The following is a 27069-nucleotide window of genomic DNA, read 5'->3' on the forward strand; positions in this document are numbered from 1 at the left end:
ATAAAAATCTTGCCTCTCCCTCCTTTTTGGAGTTTTGGCCACTTCTCTCTATATTACGCCAGCCAGATTCTAGGATCTCCAAATTCAAGGCTACAATGCTTATGTAGATACAAATGGAATAGTGGAAACACTGCTGGACATCGAGGCAGGAAGACCTGTATAAAAATTTCTTCTATCTCAAGGTACTGGCTCATTTTTTTCCAGGGTAAGTTTATTTAATTCTTTTTCTTTATCCATGAAGTAGTACATTTTAGTACTTATTTCATAGGTTTGTCTAAGGGCTCAAATGGGATCATTTATGAAAATTGGGCTCAAATATTTATTTGCTACTTATTTGTAGCTTTTCAAACTCTTCATCCTTTAGTAATCAAAAGAACCATTTTAAGAATAGGTGACTCTGTAGATCAATGAGTACATAATTTAATATTATTTACTGTATACTGTGTATAAGGTACTGCATAAAAAGATTTAGAAGGAGATTTAATTAAAAAAATAGAGGAGATAGAGTTTTTTACCTGAATAATAATAGCTCATATTTATATATTAGAAAGTTCTTCAGTAATCTCATTTTAATCTTCTAGCTATTTGAAATAAATACCATTACTCTGAGATTTTTCCTCCTTTTACAAGTAAATAACCTGAAACTAGTTGGTTTAAATGATTTGTCTAGACACACACCAGTAATACATGTTTGAGTTGAGATTTAAATCCACATGTTCTTGACTCAAAAAATCAAAGCTCTCTCCATCACATCATATTCGCATATTAGTTTTTTGTAGGAACACGGCTATCCTTTTTTTCCTCTATGTATTTATGTTTCTCAGAGCATCTGCTCATCCATTATCACATACAAACCCAATAATCTGATCTTGATAACTTAAATCTATAGCATTTTATTCTTGACAAATAATTCCCTTCCAAACACTGTGTGACCCTCATACACAAAGAAATATTATGCCCATATTTCCCATGAACAGGCAGAGATATGGAAGGATCAACTAAAATCCATGGAATCACAGAAAAACTAAGTAAATTCCCAAATCAAATTAAAAGCCATGTCTTCAACCTCCTAATCAAAAACCTTTCCAAGAGAGGGCTATTGATCAAAGCCTGGTTATTTCTGAGTGAAAAAAACAAATCACCCTGTTAACCTTGCCAACAAGGAAGGGATCTCTCTAAACATGGGAACTCAAGAGGAACAAAATCTTGAGTACATCAGTGAAAAGGATTATCACAGACTGTATGTATGTATGCATCTATCTATCTATCTGAATTTCATTCAGTGCTGTAAATTATAAAAATGGCACACTGCACGTATGAGACAAACATTACTCAAAAGCTTGAGTCTGGGTTAGTTTGTTTTCCACTTAATACAGTTCCTATTATATTAATAGAAAATACTTCTTTGTTGATATTTGCAAAAACTCCTCTAACAGTCTATGAGATAAAGTTTTATTCATTTACTTTGTCCTTATCTATCAATTACCATTAACCATATTAGGAAAAAAAGTTCTTCAATATAGTGTTATGAAGAATAATGGATATTTTTTTAAACTAATATAGATTAAATGTGTGATGGGCTCATTGATTCAGAAATGGAAAGAACTTCAAAAATCAAGTCTAATAATCAATATTCTCATTTAAATCTCCCAAAAAACTATTTAAGATAAATTCCATTCCTACATCTTTTCCCCTTTTTGCAGATAAGCAATGTGAGGAATCATTGCCTTAACTGATTTGTCCAGACATAGATAATTTAAAAAGTCTGAAGTTCTATTTAAATCTACATGTTGTTGAATCAAAGATCAAAGCTCTCTCTACATAACACATTACCAAACAAGTCTTTTATAGTATATGAACATCTCTATGTTCTTTTCTCTATGTATTTCTTTTTCAGAGCCCATACTCATCCATTGTCACACATGAGCTCAATAACCTGATTTTGGGAACTTTAAAGTCTATAGCATTTGATTCTTGAAAAACATTTGACCCCCCCTCCCCATATCTGAAGAAATATTATTCCAGTTTTCTGAATGAGGAATCAAAGGAGCAGAAGGATAATTACTTTCCATGGAATCACAGACAAAATACATGAAAATCCAAGCGATATTAGAATTACAAAAATGGCACACAGCACGTATGAGACAAATATTACTCAAAACCTTGATTCTGGGTTAGTTTGTTTTCCACTTAATACAGTTACTATTATATTAGTAGAAAATACTTCTTTGTTGATATTTGCAAAAACTCCTTTAACAGTCTATATAGTTAGTCAGGTACATAGATAGATAGATAAATAGATAGATATACATACAAATAGAAAGAGACACATAGGGAGAAGCAGGCAGACAAAATAAAATGGAAAATTAGAGAGAGGGAGACACAAACAAATATTCAGAGATAGAGAGAAACAGAGATAAAAAACAGCATTGAGAGGCAAAGAGACAATAAAAGATTCAGATTAATAGAAAACATTCTGGGCCTGATAGAAGATTTTCCTCAGTAATATAGTGAAAATAATATAAATGGTTTCTGCCATGTTTTCCTACATTCTTTCTGGAGTCTTTATATCAGTGTATTTTTTCAGTTTAAAAATATTGTAATAGCCTGCTGTAATTTATCCTATTTCATTCAAATAAAGGAAAAACCTGTCTAGAACCACATCCTAATCCTATCTGTCACATCTCAATGGTACCTTGGGAGCCAGATTTGTTTTTATGTATTAGAGAATCTAATTCATTTTGAATATGTGGTGTAATTCCTTGGAAACTCCAATATGCTAATAGATAGATAAATATAGGTATCTAGATATTTGGATATCTATAACTATAGATATAGATATAGATATATATAACTATATATATATACGTGTATATATATATATATATATATATATATATACACGTATATATATGACTATATATATGACTTTTAGTGGGCTTTGATAGAGGTGACTCCTAGTCAGATGTGAGTTGAATTACATGACTTCTGAGGAGTTATGCTGATTTGAAATTGTCTGCTTTAGTACATATATATATGTGTATGTGTAAGTATATATATGCATGTATGTGTATATATAAATATACACACAGGTATACATGTGTATGTAGATATTTAAAGACAACTTGGAACAGATAGCACATGGCAGCTTATTTATAAGTCCTATGAGTACTTGAAATAATTCATGATGGTAAAGGTGAAACTAATTAAATAAGACTAAAGGAGTGGCAAGTCCTTCCAAGCTGTGAAACATTAAAGTGATGCCTGGGAATGTTAAATGTCATTGTCTGAAGCCTAAAGGCCAATTTACTTTAGTTCAGACATTGAAGATTATCACTGATCAAGCAGTGATCCAATAAACATTTATTAAGGGCTTATTTTATCTGTCCAGCACCATACTAATCACTGAGAATACACAGAAAAGTAAAATACAGGCCCTGCTATCAAGGAGTCCCATAATCTCTCCACAAATAACATGCATATGTCAGTTTACAAACAGGCTATATCCAGTATAAATTAGAGGTAATCAAAAGAAGGAAGGCACTTATATTGAGATCAATGAATTAAGAAAGGATTCTATAGATGAAATTTCATCTCAGACTTGAAGGATACAGACTCCAAAATTAGAGATTATTCTGGGACTGCCTCCAAAAATATATGGTAAAGGAAAGAACAAAATATCATTGTTTATGGCTGCCTTCTGAACTAAAATAGGGACAGGTTGTGTAGAGGATACAAAATTAAAACTCATATATTGTTAAGCGATCCACCAGTGGTCTTTTGGAAAGATGATTTCTACAACTATACCCCTGGTGTCCATTGACAACTGTTTCCACTCAAGGACTGGTAACTTTAGTCAACCACATAAACTTTAAAGTTATGATGAATCCAGGAAAACAGGATTCCAATAAACTCTTGGCCATCATTCCTTGATCCTCTCCTGTAATGTTCAGTCTAGCTTTCTGGAGGACCTCGGAATCAGCCCAAGTCCTTAGTGGAGGAGTGAAGGAGAAAGAAAAGCCACCAAAAAGCTGGTCAAAGATGGAATCTCTCGGTTCTAGTCCTTTCAGCCCTTATATACCTTAGTCCAATTACATCATTACAGAATACTGAAAATGTGTGAACTAGAGAGTCATTACATCATCATACTAAGTACTAAGTATATATGTGACCTAGAGAAGAATCATCCCATCAATTCCATTGAGTTAACAACTTGTAAGTATCCTTGTTCCAAGTATACTTCTCCAAAATCCAGGCCCTCTACACTCTCCTCCCTGTTCTCAGTTGTTGACTTTCCTCTTATTTGATTCTGTTCCTCTTCTCTTTTATTTCTATTTCTTCCCTTCTTCAAGGAAGTGAATCATATTCATATGAAGAGATCTAGGTATTCATTCTCTCTTCTAGTGTTAATTTTTGCCCCAGACTAAGGTACTTCCGTTTCCTGAAGTGGGAAAAGCCATTTTGAGGATGATTAAACTTGTGATAGATTTTAAAAAGCAAGAGGCAATGCAGAGGAACTGTCTATGAGAAAAGGAATGAGTGAATTTTGGGGATCTAGAATAACTGCTATAACAAGTACCTAGAGGTGATTGGTCACTAAAATTCTTGTTTCTAGTCTTCACATAAGACAGGTTTCTAAACATTTTGATGTCATGGAGTCGATTTTTCTTTTATTGCAGGTTGAATGACATCACTCTTAAATGGAATCTATGGAGAACAGATCTGAAATGGATGAGTTCATCCTTAAAGGAATAACAGATGTTCCAGAGCTTCAGGTTCCTCTCTTCATAATATTCACCTTCATCTACCTCACCACTCTGGTGGGGAACCTGGGGATGGTAGCTTTGATCTCCTGGGATTCCCACCTCCACACCCCCATGTATTTTTTTCTCAGTAACCTCTCTCTGGTAGATTTTGGCTATTCTTCAACCATTACTCCCAAGGTAATGGCTGGGCTCCTCATCGGAAACAAAATTATTTCCTACAATGAATGTGCAGCCCAATTGTTTTTCTTTGGGGCCTTTGTTATTATTGAAAATTTCCTTCTAGCCACCATGGCCTATGATCGCCATGAAGCTGTGTGTAAGCCCCTACATTACACCACCACCATGACACCAACTCTATGTGCATCTCTGGTCTCTGGTGCTCACATCTGTGGCTTTCTGACATCCTCCATAGTCATAGGAAACATATTTAGCCTTTCCTTTTGTGGATCAAACATAGTGCATCACTTTTTCTGTGATATCCCCCCTCTCCTAGTTCTTTCTTGCTCTGATATTCACATTACTGAGTTAATAATCTTTATTTTGGGGTCATTCAATGCCTTCTTCCCATTTCTTGTCATCTTTACTTCTTACTTGTTAATTTTCATCACTATCTTGAAGATTCGTTCTGCTGAAGGCCACCAGAAAGCCTTCTCCACCTGTGCTTCCCATCTCACAGCAGTGAGTATATTTTATGGGACAGTCATTTTCATGTATTTCCAGCCTAGTTCAAACCATTCAATGGACTCAGACAAAATAGTGTCAATATTCTACACCATGGTCATCCCTATGCTGAACCCTCTAGTTTACAGTCTTAGGAATAAAGATGTTAAAAATGCTTTCAGAAAAGCTGTGAAAGGACAGCAACTTCAATTAGATCATCTTTTTTCTTAGAGAGAAAATCCAATCAGTATCTTCCACACTTTGGGATCCCAACATGAAACTGAGTAAATTTTTTTTTTTATGCATAGAGAAGTAGAATCCAAACTTTTACTTTTTCTTTTTTATTTGATCCCTTTATAGATCTATTTTCATATATTTGAATGTATGTATGTATGTGTATATGTGTGTAGGCAGGTATATATGTGTGTGTATATAATATATATACATATATGTATATATATGTATGTAGGTTAATCTGTGTATGTGTGAATATTATATATATATATATATATATATAATACTATATATTTATGCACTGTTTATGGGTATGTATACATATACCTTCTCTTTATGGGGAAGGAGAAGTAAAAACTTCTCTCATGTAAAAAATCCAAAACATAATTCTATCAATAATCAGAGGGATCAAAACCAAACAACGGGAGAACATGGAACTAGTGCAGGTGGTGGTGAAAGTCTAAGTTGCTACCCTGTGGAGATCCAGAAAAATGGGAACAGTGGCAGGCAGGGTCCCATCCCATGGCACTCCTGGTGTTAATAGTGGGTTCCTTTCTGCTGTTGACCTCTGCTCACCTGGGATTCTTGCTTTATACCAAGCTGTATCCAAAGAATTTCCTTGGGCACATCCTGCCCTTACTCAGGTGAATGATTGCCTCATTATATCTTGGATCTCAACTTTTGCCACTTTTCCTCCACAAGACTATTCTTTTCCCAAATGAGATTTCTGGAAACTTCTCTGAGCATAAACACAAAGGGACAATGCCCGTCTTCCATTTTCAGGAAGGCTGCCAAGGAAGAGATGGGTATATTGATGATTGGATCATTCCTCCCCTCTTCCCAGAGGGAGAGAGCCTTGGAAAATGGCAGGATTCTTGACCTTGCTGGGCACAGAGACAGACTGAAGAGTGATAATGGTGTCATCAATATAGCAATTCCCTTCTGAGAACAAAGAGCCTTTTTCAGAAAACGATGGCAGGTAAGACCCCAGGGTAGCCAAAGTGCTGGAATCTACCAGGATCAAGGACTTAATTATTGTGTACCAGTAGAATCCAAGAATCTGCAACATCTTTCTCAAGTTTCAGAGGCTTTGGTGACTCCTGGGAGAAGAGGAAGTCCTGGATACTGGCCAGGTTGCTGTCCAGGTGAGAAAGGTTAATGTCAGTGACAGACATTAAGGGCCTAAAGAAGTCTAATGGGATTGTTGCATCTCAATTGAAGCCATGAGTGATTAGCATAATCTATAGATTGTCCAGGTTGGAGTCTAGAGTTCTAAGTTCATTTTTTTCGAGGCAGGCTACACCAAAGTATTTCTTAAGGGAGTCCTAGAGATAAAAAGGAGATGGCCCACCCAAGGTGCCAGAAGCAGAGGCAATAATGCTGGGCTCATTGTCCTAAAAAATAGAATCAGTAAAGTTATAAGGGTCTCCACCACCAAGGGAGATGTTGACTTGAAATGGTCTCCTTGATGTGGGGGCTTTGGGGGACTGAAGAGGGGGGGAAATTGTTCCTTCTTGATTCCTGTCATTGTAATTATCTTCTCATCCACATTGAAACTTGGTGAGCCCTAGGGGCTATATTGGACAGTTATGTGATATCTGAAATGATGGATTTACTATTGGTTGTCAACTCTGAGGAATATACTTTGGAAAGTAGATTAAGGTTCAAAAGCCATATAGGGAGAAGAGCCATGTGTGTGCTCTAAGGAATACAGGCAGATGTACTTGGACATAGATTGTGCTGAGCAGCTATTGAGAACAGAATCAGGTTTTAACCTGTGAATGGCTGAAGCCAAACAAAGCAAATTAGAAACAGGCTAGTAAGAGGTGAAACAGAAGTTCAATTGATCTCAGAACAAGGAAAATATTTGTAAGCATAAGGGGTCCCCTTGAGAAGGAGAGTTTAAAATGTTGGACAAAGGCAAAGTTCATATTCTTGAAATCCACTAGACCTTGACATGAGTATGAGTAAGCTGCTGGTATAACATCAATAGATCAATAGTGTGCTTGGAATCATTACTGTCAATGCCATATTTAATCATATTGAAAATCCATTTCTCTTAAATGAGGGTGATGCTCGTACTGTTATGTTCTGCCCTCCTCAGAATGTTTGTGTTGTTCAAATGTTCACTTCTGTTCAACTCTACATGACCTCATGGATATTGTTCATAAGGGTTTCTTGGCAAAAATTTTGAAGTGTTTTACCATTTCTTTCTCCAATGTCTCTCCATTTTTCAGATAAGGAGCTAAGGCAAACAGACTTTAAGTGAATTGTTCAGTATTACTCATTATTCTAATATAGAATTAGAACTCGCATCTTCCTGATTCAAAGCCCAATGGATTATCTACTGCAGCATTAAACTGCCCCCTTTCTAAAGGCACTTCAATATTTTCTTGATTGCCACATTTCAGCAAGGACATTGATAACTAGAGGACGCAAAGATGAGCTTTATTAGAGATTGTCCCATGTAGTGAACAGTTAAGGAAATGAGTAAATTTTGGGGGGGAATGAAATTTCAATCTGGGTGGGTGAAATATTTCAAGATGGGACTTGGAGAAAAGACTAGACACATTTTGCTAGAATGTAGAATGCAGAACAGGGAGTAATGGCTGGAATATTCAGAGTTACATTTTGACTTGAAGCAAGGAGACGTTTTTCCAACAAATGAATTAGCCATGGATGTGCTCTAAGGAATATTAGCAGCTGTATGTGAGCATAGATTGTGCTGAGCAGCTATTAAGAGCAGAACCAGGCTCTAAGCTGTGAATGGCTGGAGCCAGGCCAGAGACAGGAAAGTAAATGATCAAACAGAAGTTTAATTAATCTCAGAGAAAGGACAGTGCTTGTAAGCAGAAGTGCTCTTCTTGAGGAAGAGAGCTTAACACTCCGGACAAAGGCAGAGCTTATATTCTTGAAAAACACAAGTGGAGTAGATCCTGACATAATCCTTCTTAGATTTTGAGTAGTGGTTTTCCTGGAAGTCTCAAAGAGAAACAATGCAGGAATCTGTAGGTTTTGTGGGAACACTATCTAAGTTGATTGTCTGAAGTGTTAAGTAGCATTAGAACCTTAAGTTCCTTGGCAGTTCCTCCTTGGCAAACTAGCCTTTGTCAACAAGAAGTAAGGACCCCACTTGGGGTCCAGCCCGTAAGCAGGTCTGTTTTCAGATCATTCATTAGGGTCCACAACTTGGTCAGTGAGGCAGGGACATTGTTAGACCCTGCCATATAATGGCTCCTGAGAAACTTTATTCTGGGGGCTGGCAGTCTAGTAGGGCAGGGATGTGGTCCCAAGGTGGGAATGTTCTAAGAGAGGTTGGAAAAGGCAATGAGGGAAGTAGAGGGCTGGACTGCTGAGAGTAAATCAGGTAAGGAGGGAATGAAGCCTATGACTTAATGCTACAACTGCTGGGGCTAAAGGAAAACAGCTGCCTCAGCCTTAGGCACTACTGTCGCCAATATTGTTACTGCTGCCCACTGGGAAGACAGAACTCCCAGGCCCCGAATAACCACTGCCATCTCGCAAAAGGCTTGCCCCAAGCAGAATCCAAACTATTTGAATGTCAAAATTACGTAGTAGAAATTGTCACAAATTTGGAGTTTGGAGAGACCTGAATTTATATTATCTTAGAAACTTTCAAGTAGTATACCACCAGGCCGATTGCAATCTCAGTTTTTTTGAGTTTAAAGTGTCTTATAAGCATCCATATCTCATAAGACTTATGTGTAATAAATAATATGAATGTTGTCTTCTTGTTAGTTGAGTTGTGTCTCACTCTTGGTGAGCTCATTTTGGCTATTTCTTTGGCAAAAATAGCCATTTCCCATTTTGTTCTCTTATTCATTTCACAGGTGTGGAAACTAAAGGAAAATAAGGTTAAGAGACATGCCTTGCATCACACAGGTACTAAGTACCTGAAGCTCTATTTGAAATCATGAAGATGACTTCTTTCAATCTAAGCCCAGGACACTGCACACCTATCCTCCCTCTCCCTCTCCCTCTCCCTCTCTCCCTGTCTCTCTCTCTCTCTCTCTGTCTCTCTCTCTCTCGCCCCCCCCCACACACACACACACACACACACACACACACACAGGCACACACACACACACACACAGCCCTAAGTGGAAGAGAGTAACTGTGGTGATTTTCTTTTGAAAAGTTTATTATTACAAGAAGAAAGCCACTAACTTATGCAGCAGCCCCTAAACCAGAGAGGGAGATGAAAAAATTTTAAGAATCAGGGCTTCAAAAATATGTATGTTTGTGTGTAGATAAATAGATAGATAGACATTAATATCTATTTATACATACATATGAAACACTTTAAAATTTAATCTTTTACATTTTAAATAATCTATTAATCTATATTATTTTTCCATTACTTTCTCAAATCAATATCATGAACAAAACAATAAAGTCATGATTTAAAGCATTTTTGATGAATCTAGTGAAGGTGCTGATAGTCAATATATATATATATAATTATCCTTTTTGTGCCATTTGGCATTGGAGATTAGATCACTACTACTAAATGGCAACTTTTAAAAAAAGAATAGTGGTTCCTGTGATATTTTTGGTTCTGTTTTTGTTTTTTAACAAATTTTGATCCTTTGATTTAACTTCTTTTGATGAGATGGAATAAAGGTTGACCAAGATATAGCAATTTGAATTATTTTATGAGAGTGGGAGATTCATCCTAACCACATTGGGAGAAACTAAGGAATAAAGTTCTACTAAGAACATTTAAGATGATTTGTTTAAGAACAACTCTATTCAGTCATAATGAGCTAACAAAGGCAGAGACAGACAAACAAACACACAAAGGAAGAGAAAGCAATTATTTTGTAGGTCATTATCCAGCATGAAACATGGTTCATGTGAGTCCAGATGTCTTCATTGGGTTTGAGGGACTTTGACGTGGGTTACAATTGGATGTCAAGTGGAAAGCAACTGTAAATTTCATAGAGGAAGTAATTGAGTCCCAGCTATGTAGTAGGTTTCTGCTTATTCTTCCTACACTTTGAGACTACCAATTCTCCATTTGTGAATGCTTTTGGCATTGTGGATCAAATCAGCTGGCACTAGATTATTCTAAAGAAAGCATGGTTCATCTGTAAAAGTACAGTGGGTCTGAGTGAGCAACTGGTATAATAGCAATAGTGTACTTGGAATCACCACATTTCATATACAATGATAGAGTGAGTTTTATCTTTATTTTACAAGTGAAAAGATTAAAATTTTGAAAAGGATACTGTCTTCCTCAGGCTTCTCAAGGAGAAAATACAATGACTAGAAATTAGGCCTTGACTGCCAAGTCAGGGGTTCTTTCTATTTCCTCTAACAATGAGGTAGATTAACAAAAAAAAAATAAAAGACAAGAAAATGGTCTCCTACAGGACTCAAGTTTGATCCCTATGGTCAGAGCAAAATTTAATGGCATATTCTGTATATGATGGTTGTAATAGTCAATTGTCTCTAAGGAAAAATAGTCTCTTGAGAGTTATTGTGCACCAAGGATCTCAGGATCCTGCTTTATATAGGACTTCAACTATTGACTTCCCATTATTTGACTACTAGGTCTCACTGATATGGGACCAACCTGGAGACAGCAGTCCCTAGAGTCATTCATGCATCTGCTTTCCATTGTTCCTTCTGAGACTGAGGAGGAAGGAAGGTTACTAACTCTGCCTCCATCCTTGCAGCTGCAATGATCTCTCTTGATTTAAAGGAATACCTAAAAACAAGGACTAGGGAAGAGTTTCTTTAAAGGTACCAGGTATATATGTAGGCTGGGACTTCAAACCCAAGATACTCATATGAAAGTTCTTGATCAACTCTCCCCCTTTGAAGTCTCATCCACCTACATTCTAATGTCAGGTAGGTTCTGGGAAATATAATATAAGGTTAAGGTGTTCATGTAGAGAGCAGCAAGACAAATTGGGAAAGGGATGAATCTGAAGTCAGAAAGATCTAGCTAAAAACTTGCATGAACAAGTTATGGTATATGATTGTAGTGGAATACTATTGTGCCTATAAGAAACAATGAGCTAGATAATCTTAATTAAAAATTTTAAAAAATGGAAAGACATATATACAATGAAGGGTATAGCATCCTTCAAAATCTATAAAGAAATAAGGGGTTAGGGAAGAAGATAAAGTGGGGTATAGAAGGATGTATAGATTTATGGCAGTGGGACAAGGTATATAGATTAACAGGCAAGGGATAAAGGATAAGGTGGGCTAGATAAAGATGTTTAATTTAACAGTAGGATAAAGTTGGGTAGATTAATAGAAATGCAACAAAGGAAGGAAGGAAATGGTGCGGGGAGAAGTGAAGGGAGGGATCCGTGGGTGGGAGGAGGTAAAGTAATTCCAAGGCAAGTTAAAGAACAGAAATAATGTAGAAGTGTTAGCAGAAATGGGTAATAAGAAATATACACAAATACTACAATAAGGATCAAGAGTAGAATTTATTAGAAAAATCAGTGCTAGACATCATAAATTTTAGACAAAGTCAAACTTAAAGATTCAAATGAGAGAGAAACCTACATTATCTTTCCCCCATATTAATATTGTTTCTGATGCACGTTTATATTTGAGTAAATGCATATGCAAATATGTATATTTGAGTATATGTGAGTTTATATCTATGGAAGTATATGTATATGTTCATATAGATATATGTATATTTATGGGTTGGTGTGACTCTCTCTCTACATATATATATGGACACATTTGCACATACAAATATGTATGTATAGATATATATGCATGTATGTATAAAAGATATATCAATGCACAGCTGTAGAATCTTTGGGAGAGACAGAGTGGAATGAAAGGGGAAAAAGAATAAAGTAAAAAGTGCACAGCAAAGAACAAAAGGGAGGAACACTCATGAGTATAATCTCTTCTTGTAAAGGAAATTTATTGTTATTTATTTGGAATATTCCCTGATACTTTGTTCAGCACGTGACAATGTTTTGTTGTCTTGTTTTGTTTTGTTTTGCTTTTCTTTCTCTTTTCATTTTTTTTCTTATTTTGTATTGTGTTCAAGAAAAAAAAGACAGAAAGAAATGCTATTATATTAATTGAGTAATTGAGATTGAGAGTGTTAAGTGACTTGTCTAGTGATGCACAGTTATGAAGTGTCTAAGGAGAAATTTTAAATCTAGATCTCTCTAACTCCAAGTTCTTTTCTATTATACCACACTTCCTAAAGATATTCATGGTCTAATATGACCTCTGCCTCCTGTGTTCCACATTTGTTGTGCTTCTCAGAGCATTTGTTTTCTTTCTTAAATTATCATATATTAATTCATTAGTTTTTGCCAGCCAAACTCAGTCTCTCATACTTTGTGTTTAAAAAATACTTTGCTTGGAACTTGGAACTTCCATACTTTAAGACGTATTATTTCCATTTTCCAAATTAGAAGACAAGGACCTGATATGATTAATGGACTTGTCTGATATCAAAAACAAATTAGTGTCCAATCCAATCAAAATTAAAACTCAAGTCTCCTGATTCCTACTCAAGTATTTTTTATGCTCTCAAACCCTTGTTAATTCATGAGTAAAAAGTGAATCACCTTGTCTGCCCTGCTGACCTAAAAAGACTTTAGATATGGAGACCTGAGGCCATCCAGTCTGGAGAACCTCAAGCAGAATGCCATTGGACTTGTTTACATGTAATTGTTTCATTAATACCAGTTATCAAGATGGCTCAAGAATACCATATACATGACCAATATTACTTTAAATCTTTATTACAAGTTTTCTGGGTTTGCTTTGCACTAGGTTCTTTAATATTAAAGGAAAATACCTGATTAAATACAGAATGAGATGTAAAAATGGAGTTTTCCCTTCTTCCTCCAAAATACTTTCAAATAAAAATTTAAGGAATATTGTGTCTTTGCCTATGTGTTGTATAATAGCATTAGAAAATAAAGTTGTTCTAATATATATATATATGTATGCATATTATGTCTATGTATACATACATAGCAAATATTTATATATATAAATATTATATATATATATATATACACATGCACATGTGTGTTTATATATACACATATATCTATATATCTACCTAGCTATCTCTATATAAAGTGTTTTGAATACTAATTTATTTTTAATACTAATTCGTGCTTGTGCCCATACAGAATCAAAGATTTTGGAAGGGATGTCAGTGGTGATTAATCCAAACCTTTACTTTATAGATGAGGAAACTAAGTCCTCTTAGACAACTGATTCAACAGAACTTAAAGAATACATCCAAAGTGACACAGTAGTAGGAGGAATGTTACAAATTAAGATAATAATAGCAGCAGACAACTCATATAAAATCTCATACTTAACAAAGCACTTTATATAACAATCTCTCTAAACACTAAACTATTAGGCAGTTACTCAGACATTATTGTTCCCATTTCATAGATAAGGACATGTTCCCAGAGAGAGAAAGGGGCTTCTCTTTCCATGAGCATACAACCAGAAAGTAGTATAGCCACGATCATATATTCCCATAAAATGAGAAAGAACTATTTTTCAGTATTTCAGTATTTTTATTTTAATTATCTTGCTAGCCTGGCTGCTCTTGCCAGATCAAGAATAAATGAAAATTGATGCTCTTGATATATTGCCTTAGATAACTATATAATATGTTTTATTATATATGTGTGTGTGTATATGTATATATATGTATATGTATATATATATATATATATACATATATATATATATATATATATATATATATATATATTTAAATATTTTCCAATTACATTGTGTTCTGATTGGGCCAGATACCTCTAGCTGCAAGTTAGACACCTCTAGTAGGGATAAAAAATGTATAAGGCTTTATTATATTCTTTGGGTTGCCCGAGCTTTCCAATCAATCATCTAAAGATATTTGGTTATAGCATCCAGAGGTCCTAGACCTATGCAACAGAGGCAGTAGAGTGGACTAAACTATAGGCTTACATTCAGGAAGACCTGTTTAATTCCAATTTTAGATATTTACTAGCCATGTGACCCCAAATAACTCATTCAACTTTTTTTTCTTTTGCCTCATGTTCCCCATATCTAACTCAATAGATTATTGAAAGGATCAAACAAGATCTATATAAGAGTGTTGCCTATTTCTTGACACCATGTAAATGCTATTGAAGCAGTATCATTAAACCCACACTTGCAAAAGAATCCTTTTTACTGCAAAGCCAATAATTGTTCAACCAGTCCTTCTCTAGAAATCTCAAGGAGGGTAAAATCCAGTAGCTCCAGATATATGCTCACTTTCGAAGAGTTCACAAGTAGCTCAGAACCTAAAGATTTGGGGTCTTTTTCCTTAGGTGAAATCTACATCTCCCTCTTCTTTCTTCCTTTCCTCTTTTTATCATTGAAGGATATTCCTATGAAAAGATCTAGTTTTCCAAGCCAAAGCAACAATAGTCCCCCACACACACTTCTACTCCATCTTATAATAAATTTTGCTAGATAAAAAGGCTGTTTGGTTTTTCTTTGCTTGAAATGAGAAGTGTCACTTTGAAGAATTTAATGTTTAGGAAATGGGGAAATTAATACTTGAGGGACTCTCACTCTTTGAGAAACTGGATCAAGGACTTTCAGAAACCTAAAGTAAACGCAATGACAAATGATGACTACTTTTATACTTTCAGTCCCTTAGCTCTGTATCTCTGTCCCTACATAAGATAGGTCTCTGACCATGTTTTTTCTTGGTGTCCTTCATGCTGTAGAATGACTTTCTTTGATGGTTGTCCTTTTGTGCAGATGAATGACATCACTCCCAAATGACATCAATGGAGAACAGATCTGAAGTGAGTGAATTCATCCTCCTAGGATTAACAGATGTTCCAGAGCTTCAGGTTCCTCTCTTCATCATGTTCACCCTCATCTACCTCATCACCCTGGTAGGGAACCTGGGAATGATAGCTCTGATTTCCTGGGATCCTCGCCTCCACACCCCCATGTACTTCTTCCTCAGTAACCTCTCCCTGGTGGATTTTGGCTACTCCTCTGCTGTTACTCCCAAGGTGATGGCTGGGCTCCTCACAGGGGACAAGACCATTTCCTACAAGGGATGTGCAACACAATTGTTCTTCTTTGCGAACTTTGGGGTTGCTGAAAGTTTCCTCTTAGCCTGCATGGCCTATGATCGCCATGCAGCTGTGTGTAAGCCCTTACATTATACCACTACCATGACTTCAACAGTGTGTGCATTTTTGGTCAGTAGTGTCCACATCTGTAGCCTTTTGGCTTCTTCCATAGGCATAGGAACCATATTCAGACTTTCCTTTTGTAGTTCTAATGTAGTCCATCACTTTTTCTGTGATGTTGCCCCTCTCCTAGTTCTCTCTTGTTCTGACACTCACAACACTGAGTTACTATTTTATATCATAGGACTATTAACTGTCTTTTCCCCATTTCTTGTCGTCTTTACTTCTTATTTGCTAATCTTCATCACCATCCTGAAGATCCATTCCGCTGAAGGCCGACAGAAAGCCTTCTCTACTTGTACTTCCCATCTCACAGCAGTGTCTATATTTTATGGGACAATCATCTTCATGTATTTCCAGCCTAGTTCAAACCATTCAATGGACTCAGACAAAATTGCATCAGTATTCTACACCATGGTCATCCCTATGCTGAACCCTCTGGTTTATAGTCTTAGGAACAAAGATGTGAAAAATGCTTTCAGAAAAGCTTTGAGGGGACCAGAACTTCAATTAGATCATCTTTTTTCATAGAGAAAATCCATTGTGTATCTTCCACACTCTGGGATTCAGACCTGAATGCACTAAGTAGAATGCAACCTTTTCCTTTTTTCTGTTTCTATAGCTGAGATGGTTATAGATCTGTCTGTCTTCATATATGTGAATATACATATGTACATATGTGTGTAGGTAGGTATATGTGTATATATATGTAAGCCTGTGTTTCTATGTATGTGTGAATATATAATACGTATAGATATAGATATATAATGCCATGTATATTTGTACAGTGTTTGCGTGTGTATTTATACCTAAACCTTTTGTATATGGGGGAGAAGTAGAAACTTATGTAAAAAATCCAGAATGCAAATCTATCAACAATTAGAGGAATCAGTACAAAACGTAACAAAGAAAACCCCAACACAATCAACAGAAGAACATAAGGAACTGAGGTGGGTTTGACACAAGCTTACGTTGCTCCCCTTTGGATTTATAGAAAAATAAAATGGTGGCAGCCAGGATCCCTGGATGACATGCATGTGTTGAGATTGTGTTTCTTTCTCCTGTAGCTCTCTGTTCACCCCGGGCTCTTCCATTATATCAAGCTCTGTCCAGAAAAATCCCTCAGACACATCTCTTCCCCTATGCCTCTGGTTGGCCCCTTCATTTTGTCTTAGATGTCAACTTTTGCCAGCTTTCTTCCACAAGAGTATTCTTGTCCCAGATGATATTTCTGGCAACTTTTCTGAGGATAAACACAAAGGGACAGTGCCCGTCTCCAACTCTTAGGAAGAATGACAAGGATATCCTGATAATCGTATCATCTCTCCCCTCTTCCCAGAGTAGAGGAGCTTTGGAATATGACAGGGTTCTTGATTTTGCTGGACTAAGAATTAGACTTTAGAGTGATGATGGGGTCATCAGTGTAGTCATTCCCCTATGAGAACAAAAGTCCCTACCAAAGTTCAGAAAATATGGGCAAATCATGATATCCAAAGTGCTGGAATCTATCAGAATCAAGGACTTGATTGTAGTCTACCAGTTGATTCCAAGAGTCTACAACATCTGTTTCAGGCTCTAGTGGTTTTAGTGACTCTTGGAAGAAGAGGAAGTCCTGGATACTGGCCAGGTACCTGTCCAGGTGAGAAAGCCTCATATCAGTGACAAACACTGAGGACCTAAAGAAATATAATAGGACTGTTGTATATCCACTGAAGTTGCTGATGATTAGCCTAAGTCTATAGCTTGTCCAGGTTGGAGTCTATAATTCTTAGGTGCTCACTAAGCTCATTTTTCTTGAGGCAGGCTATACCAAAGCACTTTTCAGGGGTCTACAGGGGACATGGAGGTAAAAAAAAGAGATGGCCTCACCCATGGTGCCAGAAGCAAAGGCAATAATGCTGGGCTCACTCTCCCAAAATGAATTAGTCTGAAGGTGCAAGGAGATATAGGAGTCTCCACCACCAAGGGGGATGTTGGCCTGGGATGGTCTCCTTGATTTAGAGGCTTTGGGGGGCGATAAAGAGAAGAAAAAACTGCTCCTTCTTGATTCCTATCATTATAATTACCCTCTCATCCACACTGCCATTTGGGAAGCTCCAGGAGATAGATTGGACAGGTCTGTGATATCAGAAATAATGGATCTACTATTGGTTGTCAAATCTGAGGAATATAGGTTGGAAGCACTATAGATTAAGGGAGAAAAGCCATATAGGGAGAGGAGCCATGGATGTGCTCTAAGGAATACTCGCTGTTATACTTGGACATAGATTGTGCTGAGCAGCTATTGAAAAATAGAACCAGACTTTTTAGCCTGTGAATGGCTGGAACCAAACAAAGTTAGAGACAGGATAGTAAAAGGTGAAACAAAAGTTTAATTAATCTCAGAATAACGACAATGCTTATAAGCAGAAGTGTTCCTGTTGAGCAGAGCTTTACATGATGGGCAAAAGAAAGAACTTATATTCTTGAAAACTACAAGTGGACTAGACTGTGAGACAATCATTCTTAGCTCTTGCGTAGCACTTCTCATGGAAGTCTCAAAGATAAACAACGCAGGAATTTGTGGGTCTTGTGGAAAGTCTCCAAGTTGATTTTTTCAAGTGTTAAGGATAATTAGAACCTTAAGTTCCTTGGCAGTACCTCCTTGGCAAATTAGCCTTTGTCAAAAACAAAGACACTGTCCCTACATGGGGTCCAGTAGATTAGCAGATCTATCTTCAGATCGTTCACTAGAATCCACAGCTTGGTCAGTGAGGCAGGGACATTGCTGGACCCTGCCATGCAGAGAACTCTGGGAAACTATTCTGGGGCCTGGTAGTCTGGTAGGACAGGGATGTGGCCCCAAGGCAGCTATGTTCTGAGGGAAATGGGCAAGACAAGTGAGGGAAGTACAGGGCTAAACTGCTAAGAGTAGACCAGGTAAGGAGTGAATGACACCTGTAGCTTAATGCTACAGCTTCTGGGGCTAAAGAAAAACAGCTGTCTCAGCCTCAGGCACTACTGTAGCCAATACTGCTACTGCTGCTCACTGGAAAGACAGGACTCTGAGACCCAGAATAGTCACAACCATCTTGCAATGGGCTTGCCCCAAGTAGAATCCAAACTATGTGAAAGTCAAAATTACCTAGTAGAAATTGTGACACATTTGGAGTTGGGAGAGACCTTAGACACTTTCATGTTACACAGCACTAGGCAATTCCCAATCTCAGTTTTCTCTTATTTAAAGGGCTTCATAAAAATCTGAATCTCATATGATTTTTATGTGGAATGAATAGTATGAATATTGTCTTCTTGTTGAGTTGTGCCTCACTCTTGGTGATTTTGGGGATCTCTTTGGCAAAGACACAATAGTGGTTTCCCAGGTTTTTTCTCCTATTCATTTTACAGATGATGAAATAGAAGGAAAATAAGGCTAAGAGATTTATCCAGCATCACAGAGGTGGCAAGTGCTCAGGACCCCATTTGAAATCATGAAGATGACTTCTTTTCATTCCAAACCTAGGACTCTCCCTGTTGCATAGTGTGTGCAGATACACACACACACACACACACACACACACACACACACCTAAGTGGAAGAGAGCAATTATGGTGACTTTCTTAGAAAGAGGAAGAAAATACATAATTTTTGAACAGTTTATTATTTCAAGAACAAAGCCATTTAGCTTTTCAGCAGCTACTAAACAAGAGAGGAACTGGAAAAACTTTAAAAATCAGGGCTTCAAAAATATGGATGTATGTGTGTATATAGATAAATAGATATAAATATTTATCTATCTATACACACATGGCATACTTTGAAATTTAATTTATTAAATTTTAATAATTTATATTATTTTCCCATCACTTTCTAAAATTAATATCATCAACAAAACTGTAAATAAAGTGCTAATATGCAGCACTTTTTTATATTTCTCATCAAGGTACTCATATTCAATATATAATTATCCTTTTTGTACCACTTGGCTTTGGCAGAAGATCACCACTATAGTGTGGCTACTTTTAGAAAAAAAAAATTAAGGTTTCCTGTGATTACTTTCTTTTATTCTGTTTTTTTAAAAACAACTTTTGATCTTTTAATTTAGCATTTTTTTCATTGGGGTGGAACAAAAATTGGACAGGATATAGCAACTTGAATTATTTTTAAGAGTGGGAGATTCATTTTGACCACACACACACAGAGAGAGTGAGAGAGAGAGAGAGAAAGAGAGAGAGAGAGAGAAAGAAAGAGAGAAAGAAAGAGAGAGAGAGAGAGAGAGAGAGAAGAGAGAGAGAGAGAGGAGAGAGAGAGAGAGAGAAAGAGAGAGAGAAAGAGAGAGAGAAGAAGAGAGAAAGAGAAGAGAGAAAGAGGAGAGAGAGAAAGAGAGAGAGAGAAAGAGAAGAGAAGAGAGAAAGAGAGAGAGAGAAGAGAGAGAAGAGAGAAAGAGAGAGAGAGAAAGAGAGAAGAGAGAAGAGAAGAGAGAAGAGAGAAGAGAGAAAGAGAGAAAGAGAAAGAGAGAAGAGAGAGAAGAGAGAAAGAGAGAAGAGAGAAGAGAGAGAAAGAGAGAAGAGAGAGAGAAAGAGAGAAAGAGAGAAGAGAGAGAAGAGAAGAGAGAAGAAGAGAAAGAGAGAGAGAGAGAAAGAGAGAGAGAAGAGAGAAGAGAGAGAGAAAGAGAGAGAGAGAGAAGAGAGAGAGAGAAGAGAGAGAGAGAAAGAGAGAAGAGAGAGAAAGAGAGAGAGAAACAGAAAGAGAGAGAAGAGAGAGAAAGAGAAGAGAGAAAGAGAGAGAGAGAGAACAGAGAGAGAGAAAGAGAGAGAGAGAGAAAGAGAGAAGAGAGAAAGAGAGAGAAAGAGAGAAGAGAAAGAGAAAGAGAGAAAGAGAGAAGAGAGAGAAAGAGAGAAAGAGAAGAGAAAAAAGAGAAAGAGAGAGAAAGAAAGAAGAGAAAGAGAAGAGAGAAAGAGAGAAAGAGAGAAGAAAGAAAGAAGAGAAGAGATGATGTATGAAGAGTATAGAGATGATGATATAGTAGGTAAGAGAAGAATGAGAAAAAGAGAGATTGAAAGAACAGAAAGTGAAAGAGAAGAAGAAAGAGAGAGAGAAAGTAAGATAGAGATAGAGAAATGAGATAGAAAGAGAAATGTTATGCATAGAGGTCATATCTGAAAGCAAGATCCATGTAAAAAGCCAGAGACTTGTCAAAGGCTAGGAGAATAGATCAATTGAGAAAAGAAAGGATTGTAGAAAGATAAAGGAATAATGAGTTTAAATGAGTCAAGTATTGAGGATTTGATGATACAATGCAATCCATTGTAAACAAGGATTAGAAACGAACAGTCTAAATGAGAGAATATAGAGTAGAGATTGGTTCAAATCTGTAGACATTGAATATGTCAATGATAGTAAGAGTATATATCCTGATATTTCATGTCATTTGGAAAATGCAAATATGTAAACATATTAGAATAAATTTGATCCTAACTGAGAAGATTATAAGAGTTGAATAGTAGATTTGAAATGTAATTGAAATTTGTTCTTCATTATGTAGTCATTCTGGACATGACATTGTATTGTCCTCAGTCCCATTTGTACAATGCATACAGACTGACACAGACAACACAAACACCCAGTATCTCTGATATCAGTCTGTAGAATTTATTAATAAGTGGATGGATCATGGAAGATGTGAAAATGGTGAATAAAAATATGTCATATGAGTTGGAATGTTCCTTTTAAATGTTTTTGTTTCAAATTATCCATGAATTTGCAATCCACACATGACACCCATACATCTGATTTCTGTGACATAGAGTCATTCTGAAAAGATGGAATTTGCAGATGGAAAAAGTAAACTGATTCCTTCTAAAGATTTTCCATCTTGTTAATTTAATAAAATTTGACTTGGGATATTTTTAAATCTGAAAAAGATGATTCAGTGTGAAAGTTGTTCCTTCTGGGTTTTTTCCATCTGGGAATTTGACAGGGATGCCAATATTTGTTTGTCCAAGAAACTGATAAATCAACTTAATTTCACAATGATTTATTTATTAGTCTACAACTTTGAGTAAGGGCCAGTGTAGGTTATAGTTATACCAGACAAACATAATTTTTATATAGTGTATACCAATGAGGAACCAAATTGCATTGGCTGAAAATAAATATATACACTTAATTGAAGATCAAATATATAAAAATAAGTAAACGTTGATTTTGTGATGGGGGGTAGACTATGAGCAGGCAGAGGGTAGGATAGATCATGTTCCAAGCTGGCAGAGAGCCATACTGTGCTCTTAATTTTTATTCTCTACCTACTGTCTTTAAGAATAGCAGTAAGAAGCTTGACAAATGCTCTACTTAAACCATGAAAAATAATTACAATAGCATTCTCCTCAGTTGTCATTGAACTACAACATTAAGGGTGTGAGTCCTCAAGGACAAAAGCAACAACGCAGTGTGGGACAGGATTACATGTGGTTTGAGAAAATTGATTATATGAAAGCTCTAAATAGATTGTTTTTTTTTAAAAGAGAGTTCTTAATATTCATGATAAGATCATTTATAATGTATAAATTTATATCTCGACAATAGCTGCTAAAACATACAAATGTAGTTATTTGTGCTTTATAAATAAGGAAATCAGTGTTCATTTAAGATAAATGACTTGCCTAAAAATTCACAATGACCTATAATTCCATTCTGGATTTTTCTAACACCAAGTTCAAAGATCACTATCCCACTTTATAGAAATCTTTTTACTACTCCATCTCTCTCTTATGTACAATATCACATTTGATCTCCATTAAAATCTTCTAATTGTAGTTAGGTCAGATTATTATGCCCATTTGAAAAATGAATATACTGAGACTTGGAGATGTTCAGTGACTTGACCAATGTAGGAAATGGTAGAAGAAAGACTAGAATCCAACTTTGTCAATTGTCTTTTCTGGGTCCCTTTCTACTGTACTTTGCTAACAAGAAATTAAGATTAACAAAGTACTCATGAGAAAATGGTTCTTTCCCCATGATCAGGGCAGAACTTAATGGCTTGTTTTGTTCAAAAGTTGGCAGCAGAATTGTCAGCATCTCCAAGAGAGCCCCATCTCCCAAGAGTCACAGGGCTTCCAGAGCTTTATAAAGTCCCTGTCTTTTGTTCAGATTCCAGTTATTGATGTTAAAATATTCCACTAGAGAGTTAATAGAACTAGCTTGTGGGTACCAAATATCCTGAGTCATTTGCTTATTCATCAATTACCCTCTTTTCAGCTCAGTCTCAGGAAACAAAAAAGGGATGGCATTGCTAATCATTGCCATCCATGGCAGAACAATGGCCAGGAATCACCACCCTGCCACAAAGAACCTTTGAACTCCTTATGCCAGTGATTACCATTTTAATGGGGAGTTTCTCCAATAGAATATATGTTTCCTAGGCTTGGGACTTCAAGGTCAGATCTTGAATATAAAATGCTTGGTTAATTATCCTCTTTGGAATCCTACCTACCTTTCTCCATAACCAAGCTATCTGGGTCCTAATATTTCCAATCCAAGGCTGCATGTAGTAATATTGTGTGGTAGAAACATTACTTCCTAGAGGTAGAAAAACCTGCATAAGAACCTTCTCTGTCTCAGATACTAACTCATTGTTTCTCCATGGGTAAGTAACTTGACCTTCGTTATTTTATCCATAAAGTGTGCATAATTACACTTATGGTTCTCTCATAGAGTTATCTTGGGACTCGAATGAGATCATGCATAGAAACATCTATAACACCAGATATTATTTTACTTGCAGGTTTTGAAGCTCATTATCCTTCAGTTACTGAAGCAGCAATCTGAGATATGAGGAACTGTGTATTGCTAATGAAAACAATTAAATAATATCAATTAAGGTCATTCTTCTTGTCAGAGAAAAAAATATAAACAGAATATAAGTCAAGCAGCTCTGCTTTGCTTGTCCTTCATTGTACTTATCTCATCTACATTAAGAATCAGCCCAGTTCCTTATTTGGTTATTCTTCATTTCTCTAAATGGTCAATTTAAACAAACAAACAAACAAAAACACCTTTTCTAGTCTTTAATTTCCTGGGCTTCTGTCATGCTAAGCCTCAGCACTCTTTTGAATGTTACTATAAGAAAGGATTGCTTTTGCATTCATCCTTAATTACCTGTTTTTGCTACAAATTCTTTTCCATATCAAAGTCAGTCTGTCAATTTTTCCCTGTATCTTTAAAATCTCAGAAATATTCTGTCAAATATGCAGATAGTTGAAGGCCCCCATAATTAATAGATCATTCCATCATGCCAACTTTTTGATCCATTCCCTCTTTTGACATAAATGTTACTTTTAACTGTACATCTATGCTAATGTTGGCATAAAAGTTTTCCACCACATCTCTCCACTCTGATTTCCTTATATGCTTATATAGTCTAAAGAAAAAAAAAAGTGTATTATTAAGTATCTCATTTCATTCAAAAAAGGATGAAACTTTTCTAGAGCCACATTTCAGTTATGAGTTCCTTCTCTCATGTTATCTTGTTAGTGAAATTTGTTTCCAGTTGTTAGACTCTAATTCATTTTGCTTCTTATATCTAACTCTTTGGGGATCCCAATAAACTCTAAGAACTGGATAGCTCTTCTTACATTTTCCCTACATTTTTTCCAGCTCCGCTTTTCCAATTTTACTTGTCTTCTGGCAGACTTTTGTTGACGTTATTCCTGGTCAGATGTGAGCTGAGGTAGGTGACCTCCAAGGAATGATACTGACGAGATTCCCTGATTCTGTTTGTTGTGATTTTTTCAAAATATATCTTGATAAAATGGAAATAAACTTATACTTGTTATCAAATTTTTTTCTCATGCCTCCTAATGGTAGAGATGAAACTAAGTTATTGAAATTAACTATGGGTATATCCTTTCAAGCTATAAAGGCTTGAATTCAGGGGATAAACTATGGCTTGTCTGCTGCCTAAGAGAACCTTAGTTTTGTTCCTAAAGAAAGGATAATCACTTAAGTAAATGAGCCAGTAAACATTTATTAAGTGTGTACTATGTGGCCAGCACTCTACTGAATACATACAATATACGTACAAATACAAATACAGAATACAAAGAAAGGCAAAATATATTCCTGGTCCTCAACAAATTCACAGTCTTTAGACAACACGCAAATAATTGTAAAAAACAAGAAATATCCAGAATAAACTGCAGCTAATTAAAAGAAGGAACACACTGAATTGATGTAGATCAGCACAGGTTTTGTGTAGATGGGATTTTAACTAAACTTGAAGGAAGCTAAGCCAATGATTAGTGATATCTTTGGGACCCAGAAAACCATATGATGAATTGAAAAGACAAAATGTCCCTGGTTGTGGCTATCTTCTGCATCCACAGTGGCCGTGACGGAAATTGAAAAACATATAAGATATGGGGTGGAAACTAATTTAGAAGTCACTTATTATTACATGATGCACAGTTGCTTTGACAGACAACTCTCACAACTAGGCAACTGGTAGTCACTAGCAATTGTTCCTCAGTCCATTCCATAGACCTTATTGCTTCAGCAATTGCAGGCAAAACTGAATCTCAGTGAAATTTTGCCCAACTTTCTTTGATCCTCCCTTTCCTTCTCTCCATCTTTAATCATGCTAATTTGGTTTTTCTCTTTTCTCCCTTTCCCTCTTCTTCATCAGAATGAAACCTACTTATAGAAAAAAAGATCTAGTTCTCCAACTAGACCAACAGTAATCCCCCTTCTTGTGCTGACTGTTATTGGAGAATAAGCTTTCCTTTCTTGAAGTTGTAAATGCCACTTTGGTGATTCAGACATTTTTAGTAGACTGAAAAATGGTGAAAATTAATATATTAGAAACTCTCTGAGTAATTGATCATAGAATTTTGGAGAACTAGTGTAATTGCTTTGACAGCTACCCAGGAGTTATTTAAAAGACATTCATCATGAAGAATTAGTTTTTCTGATGATTACTTTTTTGTTGCAGGTGAATGACAACATATTCACAAGACATGCATGGAGAATATATCTGAAGTGAATGAATTCATCCTCATGGGATTAACAGATAATCCAGACCTTCAGGTTCCTCTCTTCTCTATGTTCACCCTTATTTATCTCATCACACTAGTAGGAAACCTGGGGATGGTAGCTCTGATCTCCTGGGATTCCCAACTCCACACTCCCATGTACTTTTTCCTCAGTAACCTCTCTCTGGTAGACTTTGGGTATTCCTCAGCTATTACTCCCAAAGTGATGGCTGGGCTCCTCACTGGGGACAAGGTCATTTCCTATTATGGATGTGCTGCACAATGGTTCTTCTTTGGGGCCTTTGCTACAGCTGAAAGTTTCCTCTTGGCTTCCATGTCCTATGATCGCCATGCAGCTGTGTGTAAGCCCTTACATTACACTACTACCATGACTTCAACAGTGTGTGCATCTCTGGCCAGTGGTGTCCACATCTGTAGCTTTTTGGCCTCCTCTATACTCACAGGAAACGTATTTAGCCTTTCCTTTTGTAGTTCAAACATAGTCCATCACTTTTTCTGTGATGTTCCGCCTCTCCTAGCTCTCTCTTGCTCTGATACTCACATCATTGAGTTACTAGTATATATCTTAGGGTCATTCACTATGTTTTTCCCATTTCTTGTCATCTTTACTTCTTATTTGCTAATCTTTATCACTATCTTGAAGATGCATTCTGCCGAAGGCCGCCAGAAAGCCTTCTCGACTTGTGCTTCCCATCTCGTAGCAGTGTCTATATTTTACGGGACAATCATGTTCATGTACTTTCAGCCTAGTTCAAACCACTCAATGGACTCAGATAAAATTGCATCAGTGTTCTACACCATGGTCATCCCCATGTTGAATCCTATAGTCTATAGTCTTAGGAATAAAGATGTCAAGAATGCTTTTAAGAAAGCTGTGAGGGGACAAAGACTTCAAAAGAATCATTTTTCTTAGAGAGAAAATCCAATCTGTTTCTTCCTCTTTCTGTGCTGTTACCCCTAATTAAAGCTTTTTTTATACACACAGAACCGGAATCCAAACTGTTTCAGCAATAACATTATATACTAGAAAGACAAAATGAGAAACCTGAATTTAAGTTCTTTCTCAGAGATCTTCATAGTTTGTTACCTTTGGAAAATCACGTGTCTCAGAGTCCGTTTCCTCACATTGAAAGATGCTTAAT

General features: G+C 36.3%; 3 protein-coding genes across 3 annotated transcripts; all 3 read left to right on the forward strand.

The window, feature by feature from the left end:
• Positions 1 to 4700: 4700 nt before the first annotated feature.
• Positions 4701 to 5657, forward strand: LOC100916155 (olfactory receptor 5B2-like). Its single transcript, XM_003774565.2, has one exon. The coding sequence runs from the start codon at positions 4701 to 4703 to the stop codon at positions 5655 to 5657; it is 957 nt and encodes a 318-aa protein (XP_003774613.2).
• Positions 5658 to 14952: 9295 nt separating this feature from the next.
• On the forward strand, positions 14953 to 16459 carry LOC100916060 (olfactory receptor 5B2-like). Its single transcript, XM_003773979.2, has one exon. The coding sequence runs from the start codon at positions 15470 to 15472 to the stop codon at positions 16424 to 16426; it is 957 nt and encodes a 318-aa protein (XP_003774027.2). The 5' UTR covers positions 14953 to 15469; the 3' UTR covers positions 16427 to 16459.
• Positions 16460 to 25895: 9436 nt separating this feature from the next.
• Positions 25896 to 26840, forward strand: LOC100915802 (olfactory receptor 5B2-like). Its single transcript, XM_003773978.2, has one exon. The coding sequence runs from the start codon at positions 25896 to 25898 to the stop codon at positions 26838 to 26840; it is 945 nt and encodes a 314-aa protein (XP_003774026.1).
• Positions 26841 to 27069: the final 229 nt, after the last annotated feature.

The sequence above is a fragment of the Sarcophilus harrisii genome, chromosome 6, assembly GCF_902635505.1.
Source record: "Sarcophilus harrisii chromosome 6, mSarHar1.11, whole genome shotgun sequence".
Taxonomy (NCBI): Eukaryota; Metazoa; Chordata; class Mammalia; order Dasyuromorphia; family Dasyuridae; genus Sarcophilus; species Sarcophilus harrisii.

Coding starts and splice junctions, on each gene's coding strand:
- LOC100915802 (XM_003773978.2), top strand. CDS start 25,896: ATGGAGAATATATCTGAAGTGAATGAATTCATCCTCATGGGATTAACA.
- LOC100916155 (XM_003774565.2), top strand. CDS start 4,701: ATGGAATCTATGGAGAACAGATCTGAAATGGATGAGTTCATCCTTAAA.
- LOC100916060 (XM_003773979.2), top strand. CDS start 15,470: ATGACATCAATGGAGAACAGATCTGAAGTGAGTGAATTCATCCTCCTA.